The following is a 21,705-nucleotide window of genomic DNA, read 5'->3' as shown; positions in this document are numbered from 1 at the left end:
TATTGTGTTATTTGTACATTTGACAGGCAAACATGATATTAGCGTAGGGTTCATTCATCCACAGACCACCAAGTCCAGATGTTTAGCGTAGGGTTCATTCATCCACAGACCACCAAGTCCAGATGTTTAGCGTAGGGTTCATTCATCCACAGACCACCAAGTCCAGATGTTTAGCGTAGGGTTCATTCATCCACAGACCACCAAGTCCAGATGTTTAGCGTAGGGTTCATTCATCCACAGACCACCAAGTCCAGATGTTTAGCGTAGGGTTCATTCATCCACAGACCACCAAGTCCAGATGTTTAGCGTAGGGTTCATTCATCCACAGACCACCAAGTCCAGATGTTTAGCGTAGGGTTCATTCATCCACAGACCACCAAGTCCAGATGTTTAGCGTAGGGTTCATTCATCCACAGACCACCAAGTCCAGATGTTTAGCGTAGGGTTCATTCATCCACAGACCACCAAGTCCAGATGTTTAGCGTAGGGTTCATTCATCCACAGACCACCAAGTCCAGATGTTTAGCGTAGGGTTCATTCATCCACAGACCACCAAGTCCAGATGTTTAGCGTAGGGTTCATTCATCCACAGACCACCAAGTCCAGATGTTTAGCGTAGGGTTCATTCATCCACAGACCACCAAGTCCAGATGTTTAGCGTAGGGTTCATTCATCCACAGACCACCAAGTCCAGATGTTTAGCGTAGGGTTCATTCATCCATATGTCATCCACAGACCAAGTCCAGATGTTTAGCGTAGGGTTCATTCATCCATATGTCATCCACAGACCAAGTCCAGATGTTTAGCGTAGGGTTCATTCATCCACAGACCACCAAGTCCAGATGTTTAGCGTAGGGTTCATTCATCCATATGTCATCCACAGACCACCAAGTCCAGATGTTTAGTGTAGGGTTCATTCATCCATATGTCATCCACAGACCAAGTCCAGATGTTTAGCGTAGGGTTCATTCATCCATATGTCATCCACAGACCAAGTCCAGATGTTTAGCGTAGGGTTCATTCATCCACAGACCACCAAGTCCAGATGTTTAGCGTAGGGTTCATTCATCCACAGACCACCAAGTCCAGATGTTTAGCGTAGGGTTCATTCATCCATGTCATCCACAGACCACCAAGTCCAGATGTTTAGCGTAGGGTTCATTCATCCATATGTCATCCACAGACCACCAAGTCCAGATGTTTAGCGTAGGGTTCATTCATCCATGTCATCCACAGACCACCAAGTCCAGATGTTTAGCGTAGGGTTCATTCATCCACAGACCACCAAGTCCAGATGTTTAGCGTAGGGTTCATTCATCCACAGACCACCAAGTCCAGATGTTTAGCGTAGGGTTCATTCATCCACAGACCACCAAGTCCAGATGTTTAGCGTAGGGTTCATTCATCCATATGTCATCCACAGACCACCAAGTCCAGATGTTTAGCGTAGGGTTCATTCATCCACAGACCACCAAGTCCAGATGTTTAGCGTAGGGTTCATTCATCCACAGACCACCAAGTCCAGATGTTTAGCGTAGGGTTCATTCATCCATGTCATCCACAGACCACCAAGTCCAGATGTTTAGCGTAGGGTTCATTCATCCACAGACCACCAAGTCCAGATGTTTAGCGTAGGGTTCATTCATCCATATGTCATCCACAGACCAAGTCCAGATGTTTAGCGTAGGGTTCATTCATCCACAGACCACCAAGTCCAGATGTTTAGCGTAGGGTTCATTCATCCACAGACCACCAAGTCCAGATGTTTAGCGTAGGGTTCATTCATCCACAGACCACCAAGTCAAGATGTTTAGCGTAGGGTTCATTCATCCATATGTCATCCACAGACCAAGTCCAGATGTTTAGCGTAGGGTTCATTCATCCATATGTCATCCACAGACCAAGTCCAGATGTTTAGCGTAGGGTTCATTCATCCACAGACCACCAAGTCCAGATGTTTAGCGTAGGGTTCATTCATCCATATGTCATCCACAGACCACCAAGTCCAGATGTTTAGCGTAGGGTTCATTCATCCATATGTCATCCACAGACCAAGTCCAGATGTTCAGCATAGGGTTCATTCATCCATATGTCATCCACAGACCACCAAGTCCAGATGTTTAGCGTAGGGTTCATTCATCCACAGACCACCAAGTCCAGATGTTTAGCGTAGGGTTCATTCATCCATGTCATCCACAGACCACCAAGTCCAGATGTTTAGCGTAGGGTTCATTCATCCATATGTCATCCACAGACCACCAAGTCCAGATGTTTAGCGTAGGGTTCATTCATCCATGTCATCCACAGACCACCAAGTCCAGATGTTTAGCGTAGGGTTCATTCATCCACAGACCACCAAGTCCAGATGTTTAGCGTAGGGTTCATTCATCCATGTCATCCACAGACCAAGTCCAGATGTTTAGCGTAGGGTTCATTCATCCACAGACCCCCAAGTCCAGATGTTTAGCGTAGGGTTCATTCATCCACAGACCACCAAGTCAAGATGTTTAGCGTAGGGTTCATTCATCCATATGTCATCCACAGACCACCAAGTCCAGATGTTTAGCGTAGGGTTCATTCATCCATATGTCATCCACAGACCAAGTCCAGATGTTTAGCGTAGGGTTCATTCATCCATATGTCATCCACAGACCAAGTCCAGATGTTTAGCGTAGGGTTCATTCATCCATATGTCATCCACAGACCACCAAGTCCAGATGTTTAGCGTAGGGTTCATTCATCCACAGACCACCAAGTCCAGATGTTTAGCGTAGGGTTCATTCATCCACAGACCACCAAGTCCAGATGTTTAGCGTAGGGTTCATTCATCCATATGTCATCCACAGACCACCAAGTCCAGATGTTTAGCGTAGGGTTCATTCATCCACAGACCACCAAGTCCAGATGTTTAGCGTAGGGTTCATTCATCCACAGACCACCAAGTCCAGATGTTTAGCGTAGGGTTCATTCATCCATATGTCATCCACAGACCACCAAGTCCAGATGTTTAGCGTAGGGTTCATTCATCCATGTCATCCACAGACCACCAAGTCCAGATGTTTAGCGTAGGGTTCATTCATCCATATGTCATCCACAGACCACCAAGTCCAGATGTTTAGCGTAGGGTTCATTCATCCACAGACCACCAAGTCCAGATGTTTAGCGTAGGGTTCATTCATCCACAGACCACCAAGTCCAGATGTTTAGCGTAGGGTTCATTCATCCATGTCATCCACAGACCACCAAGTCCAGATGTTTAGCGTAGGGTTCATTCATCCATATGTCATCCACAGACCACCAAGTCCAGATGTTTAGCGTAGGGTTCATTCATCCATGTCATCCACAGACCACCAAGTCCAGATGTTTAGCGTAGGGTTCATTCATCCATGTCATCCACAGACCACCAAGTCCAGATGTTTAGCGTAGGGTTCATTCATCCACAGACCACCAAGTCGAGATGTTTAGCGTAGGGTTCATTCATCCATGTCATCCACAGACCACCAAGTCGAGATGTTTAGCGTAGGGTTCATTCATCCATGTCATCCACAGACCACCAAGTCCAGATGTTTAGCGTAGGGTTCATTCATCCATGTCATCCACAGACCACCAAGTCCAGATGTTTAGCGTAGGGTTCATTCATCCATGTCATCCACAGACCACCAAGTCCAGATGTTTAGCGTAGGGTTCATTCATCCATGTCATCCACAGACCAAGTCGAAATGTTTAGCGTAGGGTTCATTCATCCATGTCATCCACAGACCACCAAGTCCAGATGTTTAGCGTAGGGTTCATTCATCCATGTCATCCACAGACCACCAAGTCCAGATGTTTAGCGTAGGGTTCATTCATCCATGTCATCCACAGACCAAGTCGAGATGTTTAGCGTAGGGTTCATTCATCCATGTCATCCACAGACCACCAAGTCCAGATGTTTAGCGTAGGGTTCATTCATCCATGTCATCCACAGACCACCAAGTCAAGATGTTTAGCGTAGGGTTCATTCATCCATGTCATCCACAGACCACCAAGTCGAAATGTTTAGCGTAGGGTTCATTCATCCATGTCATCCACAGACCACCAAGTCCAGATGTTTAGCGTAGGGTTCACTCATCCATGTCATCCACAGACCACCAAGTCCAGATGTTTGCCTCCTTATCTAACACGTTGTATTCAATAGGATGCAACATTTATTGCAAATGCAGATATAATTTTTGGAGATGTTTAAAAAATATATATGGCACTTTCACCAATTTATTGGCATGTAAACATACTTTTTTTCTTATTCGTTTAACCTAAAACTTCTCACATACATATTACTAACTGAATTTCGTATTGTTTTATTTTGGGAATATAATTCTTTGTAGCCACGCATAGACGTCAGCCCATAGACGTCCTCTGGCAGTCTCTATGGGGGTGCCACAGGGTTCAATTCTCGGGCCGACTCTTTTCTCTGTGTATATCAATGATGTTGCTCTTGCTGCGGGCGATTCCCTGATCCACCTCTACGCAGACGACACCATTCTATATACCTTCGGCCCGTCTTTGGACACTGCTATCTAACCTCCAAACAAGCTTCAATGCCATACAACACTCCTTCCGTGGCCTCCAACTGCTCTTAAACGCTAGTAAAACCAAATGCATGCTTTTCAACCGGTCGCTGCCTGCACCCGCATGCCCGACTAGCATCACCACCCTGGATGGTTCCGACCTAGAATATGTGGACGTCTATAAGTACCTAGGTGTCTGGCTAGACTGCAAACTCTCCTTCCAGACTCATATCAAACATCTCCAATCGAAAATCAAATCAAGAGTCGGCTTTCTATTCCGCAACAAAGCCTCCTTCACTCACGCCGCCAAGCTTACCCTAGTAAAACTGACTATCCTACCGATCCTCGACTTCGGCGATGTCATCTACAAAATGGCTTCCAACACTCTACTCAGCAAACTGGATGCAGTCTATCACAGTGCCATCCGTTTCGTCACTAAAGCACCTTATACCACCCACCACTGCGACTTGTATGCTCTAGTCGGCTGGCCCTCGCTACATATTCGTCGCCAGACCCACTGGCTCCAGGTCATCTACAAGTCCATGCTAGGTAAAGCTCCGCCTTATCTCAGCTCACTGGTCACGATGGCAACACACATCCGTAGCACGCGCTCCAGCAGGTGTATCTCACTGATCATCCCTAAAGCCAACACCTCATTTGGCCGCCTTTCGTTCCAGTACTCTGCTGCCTGTGACTGGAACGAATTGCAAAAATCGCTGAAGTTGGAGACTTTTATCTCCCTCACCAACTTCAAACATCAGCTATCTGAGCAGCTAACCGATCGCTGCAGCTGTACATAGTCTATTGGTAAATAGCCCACCCTTTTTCACCTACCTCATCCCCATACTGTTTTTATTTATTTACTTTTCTGCTCTTTTGCACACCAATATCTCTACCTGTACATGACCATCTGATCATTCATCACTCCAGTGTTAATCTGCAAAATTGTAATTATTTGCCTACCTCCTCATGCCTTTTGCACACATTGTATATAGACTCCCCCTTTGGTTTCTACTGTGTTATTGACTTGTTAATTGTTTACTCCATGTGTAACTCTTTGTTGTCTGCTCACACTGCTTTGCTTTATCGTGGCCAGGTCGCAGTTGCAAATGAGAACTTGTTCTCAACTAGCCTACCTGGTTAAATAAAAAAGTAGCCATATTGACTGATGACGTGTGGTTCGGGAAATCGAAACCAAAGATTGTGGATATAGTGACAAGATACGGGTCTCTACTTCCTAACAATGGGAGTTATTGTCCACAACGCGGACCGGTGGACTGTCTAGCTTCCGCCTATCCTTTCTTTGGGTTTTTAACGTCAACCGCCTGTATTCAATAGAGAGAGACGCTATGCCACTCCTCAAACCTGAATATGGATAGTCGTGTCGAGATAAATTCCGATATAGTGTTGTTGTTTTTTTCAAAGTTGCCGTGATGTCACGTGTCCTACTTAAATCAGTAAACTCGTAACAATTTAACCATTACAAAATGTATATTCGAGCAAATAAATCTCACGTAGCAAATAAGCCATTTACTTTCTTCGTTGACCATATTCGACACTCGCATTGACCTCCATAAAAAAAAAACTCGCGCAACCTGCTGGAGACGGATTTTCATCCGAGTTGAGCATCTCTCTTCCTTTTCCTCTCTGTAGAAACTTTTCCTCTCTTTTGAAGCACAAAACGAAAGTAAAACGCGATGACTGGACACTGACAGCAGTGCAGTCGCTAAGTGTTCAAACACTCGTGGGGACCATCTACACCAAGGACTCTAACAACAAATGATACATAACTATAAAACGCTAGAGAGCATCCACTCTAGAGAAACGTTGATCGTTCTACACCGATCAATCCACTGGTCAACGCATCCTACTGCACGCTAAAAGGCCTATTAATAAATCGGTAAGTAACACAGACGATTCAGTACATTAGGGTGTGTTCATTGTCCTAGTGTGAACTGCAAATAATACTTCAATGCACATGTCACGAAAAAAAAATATATATAGAAACTCGTGTTTAAATGAAGCAATTCAACAACATATGCTGTTTAGCCTGCGCGTCTTTTATATCATGTCATTGCTTGCTTGGTTCCCAACTGACTTCCATTTTTCGAACGAATGTCAATTTGTTTTGGATCTTATTTTTCACTGTGTTCATCTCTCTGTTTGACCTGTGCAACCATTAACAATGCATCAGTGTAACAATATCATTTATGTGGCCAAAGTGTTCACACCAACGCACGCTCTCTCAACTTTCCCCTTGAGAGTTCTTCTTCGGTGGAATTTAACGGTGGTTGGTATCCAATAGGTTGCGTTACCGTCCCCAACTGGACTCTAGTATAAATCCATTATACTTTGTGATAAAACATATATATATTTTAAACACCCAAGTACTTCTCTACAGCTGCTACCACAATATCTATTTTCTGTGATTCACGTGCCATTTCTGCGGTACAGTTAAAAACCATTGCTATGAATGATAAGAAGCCAACCTTCCTTACCCGGTAGTTTATTTGGACTAGGCCTATTTTTAAGTATAAAATAAATGTCCTACAGCTTTTGTAGATTGTAGCTATTCCTGGGATGACACGTGAAAATGAATAACGTAGATACAAGGAATACAGTCTAGCCTATTGCGCGTAAGAACAGCTGGAAGAGAGAAAGGCTAGTTGCTTGGCGGAAGTAAGACACTAAATATTAGGCCATTCATTACATAGGAAAGAAATAGAACCATCACCCTACCCAAAGAACCCTATGTGGAACCATAATGACCCAAAGAACCCTATGTGGAACCATAATGACCCAAAGAACCCTATGTGGAACCATAATGACCCAAAGAACCCTATGTGGAACCATAATGACTCAAATAACCCTTTGAGCTCTTCAACGATTCTTTACTATTCACAAAACGGGTTCTTTGCTCCTTTAGTGAGAATAAAAATGTAAGGGAGGCGGCTCATTGGAATATCTGAGGGAGTGGTTTGGAAACTGACCTTTTTTGTGCAACCATGAGTAATAGTGTCATTCCAGTTTATTTAATGTGTTGTGTAATGCCATTACATGTTACATAAACCTATGGCCAGTGACTGACTCATGTACTGTAAGGTCTTGAGTCTACAAGTCCAGGTCTGGGAGGAGATCCCTCAGGAGACCATCCACCACCTCATCAGGAGCATGCCCAGGCGTTGTAGGGAGGTCATACAGGCACGTCGAGGCCACACACACTACTGAGCCTCATTTTGACTTGTTTTAAGGACATTACATCAAAGTTGGATCAGCCTGTAGTGTGGTTTTCCACTTTAATTTTGAGTGTGACTCCAAATCCAGACCTCCATGGGTTGATAAATTTGATTTCCATTGATAATTTTTGTGTGAACGGTTGACTAAATCAGTCAGTCGCTCAGCCACATAATGCCAGGGTATATCTGGTGGTCTGTCTCCTCATCACTCAGCCACATAATGCCAGGGTATATCTGGTGGTCTGTCTCCTCATCGCTCAGCCACATAATGCCAGGGTATATCTGGTGGTCTGTCTCCTCATCACTCAGCCACATAATGCCAGGGTATATCTGGTGGTCTGTCTCCTCATCACTCAGCCACATAATGCCAGGGTATATCTGGTGCTCTGTCTCCTCATCACTCAGCCACATAATGCCAGGGTATACCTGGTGGTCTGTCTCCTCATCGCTCAGCCACATAATGCCAGGGTATACCTGGTGCTCTGTCTCCTCATCACTCAGCCACATAATGCCAGGGTATACCTGGTGGTCTGTCTCCTCATCGCTCAGCCACATAATGCCAGGGTATACCTGGTGGTCAATATCCCTGATCTGACCTGTTTCAATACACAGAGACAATATCCCTGATCTGACCTGTTTCAATACACAGAGACAATATCCCTGATCTGACCTGTTTCAATACACAGAGACAATATCCCTGATCTTACCTGTGTCAATACGCAGAGGCAATATCCCTGATCTGACCTTTGTTAATACACAGAGACAATAACCCTGATCTTACCTGTGTCAATACGCAGAGGCAATATCCCTGATCTTACCTGTTTCAATACGCAGAGACAATATCCCTGATCTGACCTGTGTCAATACGCAGAGGCAGTATCCCTGATCTGACCTGTGTCAATACGCAGAGGCAGTATCCCTGATCTGACCTGTGTCAATACGCAGAGGCAGTATCCCTGATCTGACCTGTGTCAATACGCAGAGGCAGTATCCCTGATCTGACCTGTGTCAATACGCAGAGGCAGTATCCCTGATCTGACCTGTGTCAATACGCAGAGGCAGTATCCCTGATCTGACCTGTGTCAATACGCAGAGGCAGTATCCCTGATCTGACCTGTGTCAATACGCAGAGGCAGTATCCCTGATCTTACCTGTTTCAATACGCAGAGGCAATATCCCTGATCTGACCTGTGTCAATACGCAGAGGCAGTATCCCTGATCTTACCTGTTTCAATACGCAGAGACAATATCCCTGATCTGACCTGTGTCAATACGCAGAGGCAGTATCCCTGATCTTACCTGTTTCAATACGCAGAGGCAATATCCCATCCCCCAACACTGTCAACCAAGAGTCAAGACTACATTACCCATCCCCCAACACTGTCAACCAAGAGTCAAGACTACATTACCCATCCCCCAACACTGTCAACCAAGAGTCAAGACTACATTACCCATCCGGCATTACCCAGACTACTCTCCATCTGGCACTTCTGAGTGGAAGACCTACCCAGGCAGTGGCCTGCCTAGCTCACTAACTAGAATCAGGGCGCCCACTCCGACAAGGTTAATTGACCCACAGTCCCATACGTTGACATGTACAGTTGAAGTCGGAAGTTTACATACACCTTTACCAAATACATTTAAACTCAGTTTTTCACAATTCCTGACATTTATTTCTCGTAAAAATGCCCTGTCTTAGGTCAGTTAGGATCACCACTTTAGTTTTAGAATTTGAAATGTCAGAATAATAGTGGAGAGAATGATTTATTTCAGCTTTTATTTCTTTCATCACATTCCCAGTGGGTCAGAAGTTTACATACACTCAATTAGTATTTGGTAGCATTTCCTTTAACTTGTTTAACTTGGGTCAAACGTTTCGGGGAGCCTTCCACAGGCTTCCCATAATACGTTGGGTGAATTTTATCCCATTCCTCCTGACAGAGCTGATGTAACTGAGTCAGGTTTGTAGGCCTCCTAGATCGCACGGGCTTTTTCAGTTCTGCCCACAAATATTCTATGGGATTGAGGTCAGGGTTTTGTGATGGCCACTCCAGTACATTGACTCTGTTGTCCTTAAGCCATTTTGCCACAACTTTGGAAGTATGCTTGGGGTCATTGTTCATTTGGAAGACCCATTTGCGACCAAGCTTTAACTTCTGATTTCTTGAGATGTTGCTTCAATATATCCACATAATTTTCCTGCCTCATTGAGCCATCTATTTTGTGAAGTGCACCAGCCCCTCCTACAGCAAAGCACCCCCACAACATGATGCTTCCACCCCCGTGCTTCACGGTTGGGATGGTGTTCTCCGGCTTGCAAGCCTCCCCATTCTTCCTCCAAACATAACAATGGTCATTATGACCACCGTGGTCAACAATGGTCATTATGACCACCGTAAGAATACGGTGATTGGCCGAGTCGAAAGCCTTGGCCAGGTCGATGAAGATGGCTGCACAGTACTGTCTTTTATCGATGGCGGTTATGATATCGTTTAGTACCTTGAGCGTGGCTGAGGTGCACCTGTGACCAAATCGGAAACTGGATTGCACAGTGGAGAAGGTACGGTGGGATTCGAAATGGTCTGTGATCTGTTTGTTAACTTACCTTTCAAAGACTTTAGAAAGGCAGGGTAGGATAGATATAGGTCTATAACAGTTTGGGTCTAGAGTGTCTCCCCCTTTGAAGAGGGGATGACCGCGGCAGCTTTCCAATCTTTGGGGATCTCAGCTATCTGGATTTGGGTGATGGTGAAATGGGGGAGGCTTGGACAAGTTGCTGTAGTGGATGCAGGGCTGTTGACCGGGGTAGGGGTAGCCAGGTGGAAAGCATGGCCAGCCGTAGAGAAATGCTTATTGAAATTCTCCATTATTGTGGATTTATCAGTGGTGACAGTGTTTCCTAGCCTCGGGGCAGCTGGGAGGAGGTGCTCTTATTCTACATGGACTTTACAGTGTCCCAGAACTTTTTGGAGTTTGTGCTACAGGATACACATTTCTGTTTGATAAAGCTAGCCTTTGCTTTCCTAACTGCCTGTGTATATTGGTTCCTAACATCCCTGAAGTCGCATATCGCGGGTGCTATTCGATGCTAATGCAGTATGCCACAGGATGTTTTTGTGCTGGTCAAGGGCAGTCAGGTCTGGAGTGAACCAAGGGCTAAATCTTTTCCTGGTTCTACATTTTTTGAATGGGGCATGCTTATTTAAGATGGTGAGGAAAGCACTTTTTAAAGAATAACCAGGCATCCTCTACTGACGGAATGAGGTCAATATCCTTCCAGGATACCCGGGCCAGGTCGATTAGAAAGGCCTGCTCGCTGAAGTGTTTTAGGGAGCGTTTGACAGTGATGAGGGGTGTTCGTTTGCCCGCAGACCCATTACGGACGCAGGCAATGATGCAGTGATCACTGAGATCCTGGTTGAAGACAGCAGTATATTTTAAAGGCAGGTTAGGATGATATCTATGAGGGTGCCTGTGTTTACGGATTTGGGGTTGTACCTGGTAGGTTCATTGATCATTTGTGTGAGATTGAGGGTATCAAGCTTAGATTGTAGAATGGCCGGGGTGTTAAGCATGTCCCAGTTTAGGTCACCTAGCAGCACGAGCTCTGAAGATAGATGGGGGGCATTCACATATGGTGTCCAGGGCACAGCTGGGGGCAGAATATGGTCTATAGCAAGCAGCAACGGTGAGAGACTTGTTTCTGGAAAGGTGGATTTTCAAAAGTAGAAGTTCAAATTATTTGGGCACAGACCTGGATAGTAAGAGGGAACTCTGCAGGCTATCTCTGCAGTAGATTGCAACTCCGCTATGACAGTTCTATCTTGTCGGAAAATGTTATAGTTAGGGATGGAAATTTCAGGGATTTTGGTGGGTTTTTGGTGGCCTTCCCAAGCCAGGATTCAGACACAACTAGGACATCCGGGTTGGCAGAGTGTGCTAAAGCAGTGAATAAGACAAACTTAGGGAGGCTTCTGATGTTAACATGCATGAAAACAAGGCTTTTACTTTTGCAGAAGTTAACAAATGAGAGCGGCTGGGGAATAGGAGTGGAGCTAGGCACTGCAGGGCCTGGATTCACCTCTACATCAGAGGAGGAGTAGGATAAGGGTACAGCTAAAGGCTATAAGAACTGGTTGTCTAGTACGTTCAGGACAGAGTTAAAGGAGCAGGTTTCTGGGCGCGGTAGAATAGATTCAAGGCATAATGTACAGACAAAGGAATGGTAGGATGTGAATACAGTTGAGGTAAACCTAGGCATTGAGTGACAATGAGAGAGCTATTGTCTCTAGAGACATCAATTAAACCAGGTGAGGTCACCACATGTGTGGGAGGTGGAACAAGAGGGTTAGCTGAGGCCTGTTGAGCAGGGCTGGAGGCTCTACATTGAAATAAGTGTCACGACTTCAGCCAAAGTCTAGCCATCGTCACTCCATTTTTATTGTTCCATTTGTTTTGTCTTGTTCCCTGCACAGCTGGTTTATATTCCCTAATCACATTGTATATATATATATTCCTATGTTCCCCCCCCCATGTCCTTGTGTGGAATTGTTTTTGTTACGTGTTTTATGTGACGCGCCAGGCTGGTTTTCTATTATCCGAGTTGATTCACGAAGTATGTTTTTTTGTTAAACATAAAGCTTTTGTGACAGTTTTGCACTTTTGCCAATTGGCTGGAGGTTTGACGCTGTTGTGTCCGTCTGTTGTTTTGATCCTAAATAAAGTCTGCGCCTGTTCACAACTCTCTGCTCTCCTGCACCTGACTTCTCTACCACTACGCACACGCCTGACAATAAGACAATAATCACTTACCAAAACAGCAATGGACAAGGCATATTGACATTAGGGAGAGGCAAGGTTTCAAAATCATTTGAAACCTGGATGTTTCACATCATATAATAAGGCATGTCTTACCTTGCTTTAAAGTAGCATATAGCCTAAATCACACATAGAAAAATGGAGGCTATTATTTTATAAAGAAGTCCTCACATGAGTTTTCCTTTTTCTATTGGTTTCCATTCAACTTTCTTTCATTGTCTAGCAGCCAAAGGCATTATCCTAGTCGTATTAGTCCATCTCTGTCCATGAAACTGCATTATCCTAGTCGTATTAGTCCATCTCTGTCCATGAAACTGCCGTGTGCATTTTAGAACTGTATCTTCCTGCAAATTGCGTTTTGTAACATTTTGAGGATAGGCCTACCGTCGTCTGCACACAGTTTATCAACATTTTAAACATTCTGATCTGTTCCATCAGCCTTATTAATTGATACGGTGTATAACCCCAGTACATTGCTTTGATACGCATCATGGGGATTAAGAAGTGAGTATACGCAATGCCCAGTGAAAAATAAGTGGGTATACCCTGCTCTACACTACTGGTTGTCAATGGTTTTTAATTGGAAGGGACGGGGGGGGGGGGGTGGCTCTGAAAGTAATCCAAACGATTGCTCTGGTTATCGTTCTTCAGTCTTTTTGTGGTTATCGTTGTAGTGCTCCTGTTCACTTGAATTAGAACGATCCAAAATATCTATATGGTTATAGTTCTCGTTCTTGGTGTGGATGGCCCTGAAGTTATAGTTCTCGTTCTTGGTGTGGACGGCCCTGAAGTTATAGTTCTCGTTCTTGGTGTGGACGGCCCTGAAGTTATAGTTCTCGTTCTTGGTGTGGACGGCCCTGAAGTTATAGTTCTCGTTCTTGGTGTGGACGGCCCTGAAGTTATAGTTCTCGTTCTTGGTGTGGACGGCCCTAAAGTTATAGTTCTCGTTCTTGGTGTGGACGGCCCTGAGGTTATAGTTCTCGTTCTTGGTGTGGACGGCCCTGAAGTTATAGTTCTCGTTCTTGGTGTGGACGGCCCTGAAGTTATAGTTCTCGTTCTTGGTGTGGACGGCCCTGAAGTTATAGTTCTCGTTCTTGGTGTGGACGGCCCTTAAGTTATGAAAACGATATTAGCACTATGTTATGACTTTGAGCATTGTTGCAGAATGTTTATTTATTGTTTGCCAATTGAACTAACCGGAAGGAGAGACCTCCATGGGTGGGCAGGGTAGCCTAGTGGTTAGAGCGTTGGACTAGTAACCGGAAGGTTGCAAGTTCAAACCCCAGACCTGACAAGGTACGAATCTGTCGTTCTGCCCCTGAACAGGCAGTTAACCCACAGTTCCTAGGCCGTCATTGAAAATAAGAATTTGTTCTTAACTGACTTGCCTAGTTAAATAAAGGTAAAATAAAAACTATCAGCCATGGTCGCGTTCACCTTTGATAAGGAGCTTGTGTCCTTAATATTGTTTGCATATCAATTTATTAGCTAACTTACGCGTATTGATTATGCGCACAAAACAATCCAGCCCTCCAGCTTTTGTTACTGTGTATCATTCATCATTTCATATAATTGTTGTCTTGATTTGATATTCCTTTGTTTTTCTTCCCCTTTGATTCAACAGCATTTTAAGCCATGGATTCCACAAACTACATCTCCATACTGTGCGAGTATGCTCAGAGACAACGTCAGATCTCTGACATCAAGTTTGAGGAGGTTGGAACAGAAGGACCGGATCACCTGAAAACGTAAGTCTATTCAACTGGCAGAGCTGCATTGCCTTCAGAGAGTAGTCACACCTCTAGACTTGTTTTGTTACAGCCTGACATTAAAATGGATTCAATAGAGGTTGTTTATCACTTCTCCATACACAATACCCCATAAAGTAAACAATTGAATTATGTTTATTGAAATTTTTACATATGAATTAAAACTGAAAAACTGAAATGTCTTTAGTCAATAAGTATTCAACTCCTTTGTTATGGTAATCCTAAATAGGAGAACAACTTTACTTAACAAGTCACATAATAAATAGCAGTACAACTTTACTTAACAAGTCACATAATAAGCTCCATGGACTAATAGTGCTATAATAGTGTTTAACAATAATGTTTCATGACTACCTCATCTCTGTACCCCAAAACATACAATTATCTGTAAGGTTCCTCAGACAAGCAGTGAATTTCAAACACAGATTCAACCACAAAGACCAATAATGTTTTCCAAAGACATTGAATAACCCTTCGAGCACGGTGAAGTTATTAATTACACTGGTGTATCAATACACCCAGTCACTACCAAGATACAGACGTCCTTCCTAACTCAGTTGCCGGAGAGGAAGGACACTGCTCAGAGATTTCACCATGAGACCAATGGTGACTGTAAAACAGTTAGAGTTTAATGGCTGTGATAGAAGGAAACTGAGGATGGATCAACAACATTGTAGTTACTCCACAATATTAACCTAAATGACAGAGTGAAAAGAAGGAAGTTACAGTTTTGACCTAAATCTACTTGAAAATCTATGGCAAGACCTGAAAATGGTTGTCTAGCCATGATCAACAACCAATGTGACAGAGCTTGAAGATTTTTGAAAAGAATAATGGGCAAAGTTTGCTCAATCCAGGTGTGTAACGCACTTAGAGACTTACCCAGAAAGACTCAGCTGTAATCACTGCCAAAGGTGATTCTAATGTATTGACTCAGGGGGTTTAATACTTATCTAATCAAGATCTGGTGTTTTATTTTTCCTACATTTTCTTTTACAAATGTTAGAATTTATACCCAGGTATACCCCCTTTCTTTTCAGTGGGTAAACGCACAAGTGTTCCAAAATGCAATTTGCTGGGGAAAAAAAACTGAAAGTGTCAAATGCACACCGCACATGCGAGCAGTTTCATGTACAGAGATGGAAATATCTGTTCAAAATTTAGAAAGAGGGGAGATCTAAAGATGCAACAACTATCATTGTTTGCTAATACGACTAGGATAATGCCTTTGGCTGCTAGACAATGAAAGAAAGTTGAATGGAAACCAATAGAACAGGAGAACAAATATGAGGAAGTCTTTATAAGGTGCAGGTCCCGAGTGGAAAGCTATATCCTGTGCCCAAGCTGATAGCTATTAGATTGGCCGTTAGGTTGAGGGTTAAAACCAGAAGACAGGCTGGCCTATGACCCAATGAGGTTTCCGAATGCCTTCCAGAACTGGGTCGAGAACTGAGGACCGTGATCGGAGACCATGTCGACTGGAAGTTCATGGATCCGGAAGACGTGTTGCACCATGAGCTGAGCCGTCTCCTTGACTGAAGGCAACTTAGGAAGGGGGATATATGGGCGGCTTTAGAAAACCTATCACCACCGTCAGGATCGGGGTGTTGTCATCTGACAGAGAAAGACCAGTAACAAAGTCCAGGGATATATGTGACCAGGGGCGGTGAGGAACAGGGAGCGCTTGGAGAAGGCCAACCAGAGCCTCAGTCTTATTTTGTGCACACACAGTGCAGGCGGCGACGAGTGCGGAGACAAATGCGGTGGCCTTCCAGGAACCATGGAAGTAACCAAAAGCATCGTCGGATGAAAGCCAGGGTCCGACGGGAGACTAGATGGCAGGTCAGTCTTTGGGAATGTGCCCATTCCAGGACCGGAGAATGGGCAGAGTCCGGGACAAACATCCGGTTAGCCGGATACCCTATCGGGTTCTGGCTGGGAATGCTGCACCTTACAAACCAGGCTCTCTATACCCCAAACAACTGCAGCTGTTGGACAGGAAGTAGGGAGGATGGTCTCGGGGTCAGATGGAGTAGCAGCACGGCTATACAAATGTGAGAGTGCGTCAGGTTTCACATTCTTGAACGCCGGGCGGTAGGAGAGAGTGAAATTGAAACGGCTGAATAACAGGGCCCAACGAACCTGCCTAGAGTTGAGGCGCTTGGAGGTGCAGAGATATTCCAGGTTCATGGTCAGTTCACAATAAGAATGGGTGTTCCACCCCCTCCAACCAGTGCCTCCACTTCTCCAACGCCATATTGACGACAAGGAGTACTCGATTACCCACATCATAGCAGGGGTAACTAAGACTGGGAGAGAAAAGCACAGGGGTGCAGCTTTTGGCCCCGGGTAGAACGCTGGGACAGGACGGCCCCCACTCCAAGTCATCCGAGTCGTCGACCTCCACCATGAACTGACTGGACATTTCCGGATTGATTAAGGTGGGGGCTGTAGTGAATCGTGAAAGGAACCTTGGGAGCGGTGAGTGCTGAGAGGGGAAGCCAGGGTGCTGTAACCTCTGATGAAGTGGCGGTAGGAGTTAGCAAATCCCAGGAAAAGTTGCAGCTGCATTCTGGATGCGGGTTGAGGCCAATCCACCATCGCTCTCACCCTGTCTGGATCCATCTGTATATGTCCAGCAGCGATGACGTATCCTAGGAAGGAGATGGTGGAGCGATGGAATTCACACTTCTCCGCTTTAAAGAAAAGCTGGTTCTCCAGGAGACGCTGAAGGACCTGACAGACGTGGACAGATGGACCAACTTAGTTACCTTAAGATGGTCCCACTTAGTTACCTTAAGATGGTCTCACCTAGTTACCTTAGGATGGTCCCACTTAGTTACCTGAAGATGGTCCCACCTAGTTACCTTAAAATGGTCCCACCTAGTTACCTGAAGGTGGTCTCACGTAGTTACCTGAAGATGGTCTCACCTCCTTAAGATGGTCCCACCTAGTTACCTTAAAATGGTCCCACCTAGTTACATGAAGATGGTCTCACCTAGTTACCTGAAGAGGGTCTCACCTAGTTACTATAAGATGGTCTCAACTAGTTACCTGAAGATGGTGTCACATAGTTACCAAAAGATGGTCTCACTTAGTTACCTTAAGATGGTCTCACCTAGTTACCTAAAGATGATTCCACTTAGTTACCTGAAGATGGTCTCCCCTAGTTACCTTAAGATGGTCCCACCTAGTTACCTGAAGATGGTCTCACCTAGTTACCTTAAGATGGTCCCACCTAGTTACCTTAAGATGGTCCCACCTAGTTACCTTAAGATGGTCCCACCTAGTTACCTTAAGATGGTCCCACCTAGTTACCTTAAGATGGTCCCACCTAGTTACCTTAAGATGGTCCCACCTAGTTACCTTAAGATGGTCCCACCTAGTTACCTTAAGATGGTCCCACCTAGTTACCTTAAGATGGTCCCACCTAGTTACCTTAAGATGGTCCCACCTAGTTACCTTAAGATGGTCTCACGTAGTTACCTTAAGATGGTCCCACCTAGTTACCTTAAGATGGTCCCACCTAGTTACCTTAAGATGGTCCCACCTAGTTACCGTAAGATGGTCCCACCTAGTTACCTTAAGATGGTCCCACCTAGTTACCTTAAGATGGTCCCACCTAGTTACCTTAAGATGGTCCCACCTAGTTACCTTAAGATGGTCCCACCTAGTTACCGTAAGATGGTCCCACCTAGTTACCTTAAGATGGTCCCACCTAGTTACCTTAAGATGGTCCCACCTAGTTACCTTAAGATGGTCCCACCTAGTTACCTTAAGATGGTCCCACCTAGTTACCTTAAGATGGTCCCACCTAGTTACCTTAAGATGGTCTCACGTAGTTACCTTAAGATGGTCCCACCTAGTTACCTTAAGATGGTCCCACCTAGTTACCTTAAGATGGTCCCACCTAGTTACCTTAAGATGGTCCCACCTAGTTACCTTAAGATGGTCCCACCTAGTTACCTTAAGATGGTCTCACGTAGTTACCTTAAGATGGTCCCACCTAGTTACCTTAAGATGGTCCCACCTAGTTACCTTAAGATGGTCTCACGTAGTTACCTTAAGATGGTCCCACCTAGTTACCTTAAGATGGTCCCACCTAGTTACCTTAAGATGGTCTCACCTAGTTACCTTAAGATGGTCCCACCTAGTTACCTTAAGATGGTCCCACCTAGTTACCTTAAGATGGTCTCACGTAGTTACCTTAAGATGGTCTCACGTAGTTACCTTAAGATGGTCCCACCTAGTTACCTTAAGATGGTCCCACCTAGTTACCTTAAGATGGTCCCACCTAGTTACCTTAAGATGGTCCCACCTAGTTACCTTAAGATGGTCTCACCTAGTTACCTTAAGATGGTCCCACCTAGTTACCTTAAGATGGTCCCACCTAGTTACCTTAAGATGGTCTCACCTAGTTACCTTAAGATGGTCCCACCTAGTTACCTTAAGATGGTCTCACCTAGTTACCTTAAGATGGTCCCACCTAGTTACCGTAAGATGGTCCCACCTAGTTACCTTAAGATGGTCCCACCTAGTACCTTAAGATGGTCCCACCTAGTTACCTTAAGATGGTCCCACCTAGTTACCTTAAGATGGTCCACGTAGTTACCTTAAGATGGTCTCACCTAGTTACCTTAAGATGGTCCCACCTAGTTACCTTAAGATGGTCCCACCTAGTTACCTTAAGATGGTCCCACCTATTACCTTAAGATGGTCCCACCTAGTTACCTTAAGATGGTCCCACCTAGTTACCTTAAGATGGTCCCACCTAGTTACCTTAAGATGGTCCACCTAGTTACCTTAAGATGGTCCCACCTAGTTACCTTAAGATGGTCTCACTAGTTACCTTAAGATGGTCCCACCTAGTTACCTTAAGATGGTCCCACCTAGTTACCTTAAGATGGTCCCACCTAGTACCTTAAGATGGTCCCACCTAGTTACCTTAAGATGGTCCCACCTAGTTACCTTAAGATGGTCCCACCTAGTTACCTTAAGATGGTCCCACCTAGTTACCTTAAGATGGTCCCACCTAGTTACCTTAAGATGGTCCCACCTAGTTACCTTAAGATGGTCCCACCTAGTTACCTTAAGATGGTCCCACCTAGTTACCTTAAGATGGTCCCACCTAGTTACCTTAAGATGGTCCCACCTAGTTACCTTAAGATGGTCCCACCTAGTTACCTTAAGATGGTCCCACCTAGTTACCTTAAGATGGTCCCACCTAGTTACCTTAAGATGGTCCCACCTAGTTACCTTAAGATGGTCCCACCTAGTTACCTTAAGATGGTCCCACCTAGTTACCTTAAGATGGTCCCACCTAGTTACCTTAAGATGGTCCCACCTAGTTACCTTAAGATGGTCCCACCTAGTTACCTTAAGATGGTCCCACCTAGTTACCTTAAGATGGTCCCACCTAGTTACCTTAAGATGGTCCCACCTAGTTACCTTAAGATGGTCCCACCTAGTTACCTTAAGATGGTCCCACCTAGTTACCTTAAGATGGTCTCACCTAGTTACCTTAAGATGGTCCCACCTAGTTACCTTAAGATGGTCTCACCTAGTTACCTTAAGATGGTCCCACCTAGTTACCTTAAGATGGTCCCACCTAGTTACCTTAAGATGGTCCCACCTAGTTACCTTAAGATGGTCCCACCTAGTTACCTTAAGATGGTCCCACCTAGTTACCTTAGGATGGTCCCACCTAGTTACCTTAAGATGGTCCCACCTAGTTACCTTAAGATGGTCCCACCTAGTTACCTTAAGATGGTCCCACCTAGTTACCTTAAGATGGTCCCACCTAGTTACCTTAAGATGGTCCCACCTAGTTACCTTAAGATGGTCCCACCTAGTTACCTTAAGATGGTCCCACCTAGTTACCTTAAGATGGTCCCACCTAGTTACCTTAAGATGGTCCCACCTAGTTACCTTAAGATGGTCCCACCTAGTTACCTTAAGATGGTCCCACCTAGTTACCTTAAGATGGTCCCACCTAGTTACCTTAAGATGGTCCCACCTAGTTACCTTAAGATGGTCCCACCTAGTTACCTTAAGATGGTCCCACCTAGTTACCTTAAGATGGTCCCACCTAGTTACCTTAAGATGGTCCCACCTAGTTACCTTAAGATGGTCCCACCTAGTTACCTTAAGATGGTCTCACCTAGTTACCGTAAGATGGTCCCACCTAGTTACCTTAAGATGGTCTCACCTAGTTACCGTAAGATGGTCCCACCTAGTTACCGTAAGATGGTCCCACCTAGTTACCGTAAGATGGTCCCACCTAGTTACCGTAAGATGGTACCACCTAGTTACCTTAAGATGGTCCCACCTAGTTACCGTAAGATGGTCCCACCTAGTTACCTTAAGATGGTCCCACCTAGTTACCTTAAGATGGTCTCACCTAGTTACCTTAAGATGGTCCCACCTAGTTACCTTAAGATGGTCCCACCTAGTTACCGTAAGATGGTCCCACCTAGTTACCTTAAGATGGTCCCACCTAGTTACCTTAAGATGGTCTCACCTAGTTACCTTAAGATGGTCCCACCTAGTTACCTTAAGATGGTCCCACCTAGTTACCGTAAGATGGTCCCACCTAGTTACCGTAAGATGGTCTCACCTAGTTACCTTAAGATGGTCCCACCTAGTTACCTTAAGATGGTCCCACCTAGTTACCGTAAGATGGTCCCACCTAGTTACCGTAAGATGGTCCCACCTAGTTACCGTAAGATGGTCCCACCTAGTTACCGTAAGATGGTCCCACCTAGTTACCGTAAGATGGTCTCACCTACTGTAGTTGTTTTGTGTAAGAGCATCTGCTAAATGACTAAAATGTAGTCTGTACTGTAATCATGAAATAATTCATTCATTTAATTTAATAATTCAGTCATTTATTCATTAAGTATTGCCTTAAACATTCCCCATTTCCCCCAGCTTTACTCTGAGGGTGGTGATTAAAGGCCATGCCTATCCTAACGGGGTTGGAAAGAACAAGAAAGAAGCCAAACAGAATGCTGCTAAACATGCTCTGGCTGGCATGATGGAGACGACAGAGCAGGAGGATGCAGTAAGAACAGCATTTTATTTTTATTCTACTGATGGTAACAGGCGTTGACCAGGGCCATATGTATCAAGCATCGCAGAGTGCTGATCTAGGATCAGGTCCCTCTGTCCAGATCACATTAATAATGTGTGATGTAAGAGGCTGAACTGAATCTAACTCAGCACTCCTACTCTGAAATACAGTCCCTGGTGACATTTTGATTGACAAAGACCGTACCATCGTATGGAATGTTTAGTTACAGAATATATTGACTTGTGGGAGCATCAAACATACAG

The 21,705-nt window shown here is 44.8% G+C and overlaps 1 protein-coding gene across 2 annotated transcripts in view; it reads left to right on the top strand.

Annotated features, from left to right (window-relative positions):
• Window positions 1-6,207: 6,207 nt before the first annotated feature.
• Window positions 6,208-21,705, top strand: part of eif2ak2 (eukaryotic translation initiation factor 2-alpha kinase 2) — a 31,528-nt gene continuing 16,030 nt past the window's right edge. For both annotated transcript variants that reach the window (XM_031799703.1, XM_031799702.1), the window contains exons 1-3: window positions 6,208-6,447; window positions 14,226-14,349; window positions 21,301-21,433. In XM_031799703.1, coding sequence (XP_031655563.1) covers window positions 14,237-14,349; window positions 21,301-21,433 — 246 coding nt within the window. In that variant the 5' untranslated portion in view covers window positions 6,208-6,447; window positions 14,226-14,236. The remainder of the gene's footprint in view (window positions 6,448-14,225; window positions 14,350-21,300; window positions 21,434-21,705) is intronic.

The sequence above is a fragment of the Oncorhynchus kisutch genome, linkage group LG20, assembly GCF_002021735.2.
Source record: "Oncorhynchus kisutch isolate 150728-3 linkage group LG20, Okis_V2, whole genome shotgun sequence".
NCBI lineage: Eukaryota > Metazoa > Chordata > Actinopteri > Salmoniformes > Salmonidae > Oncorhynchus > Oncorhynchus kisutch.
This window is presented reverse-complemented; position numbering and strand designations above follow the sequence as displayed.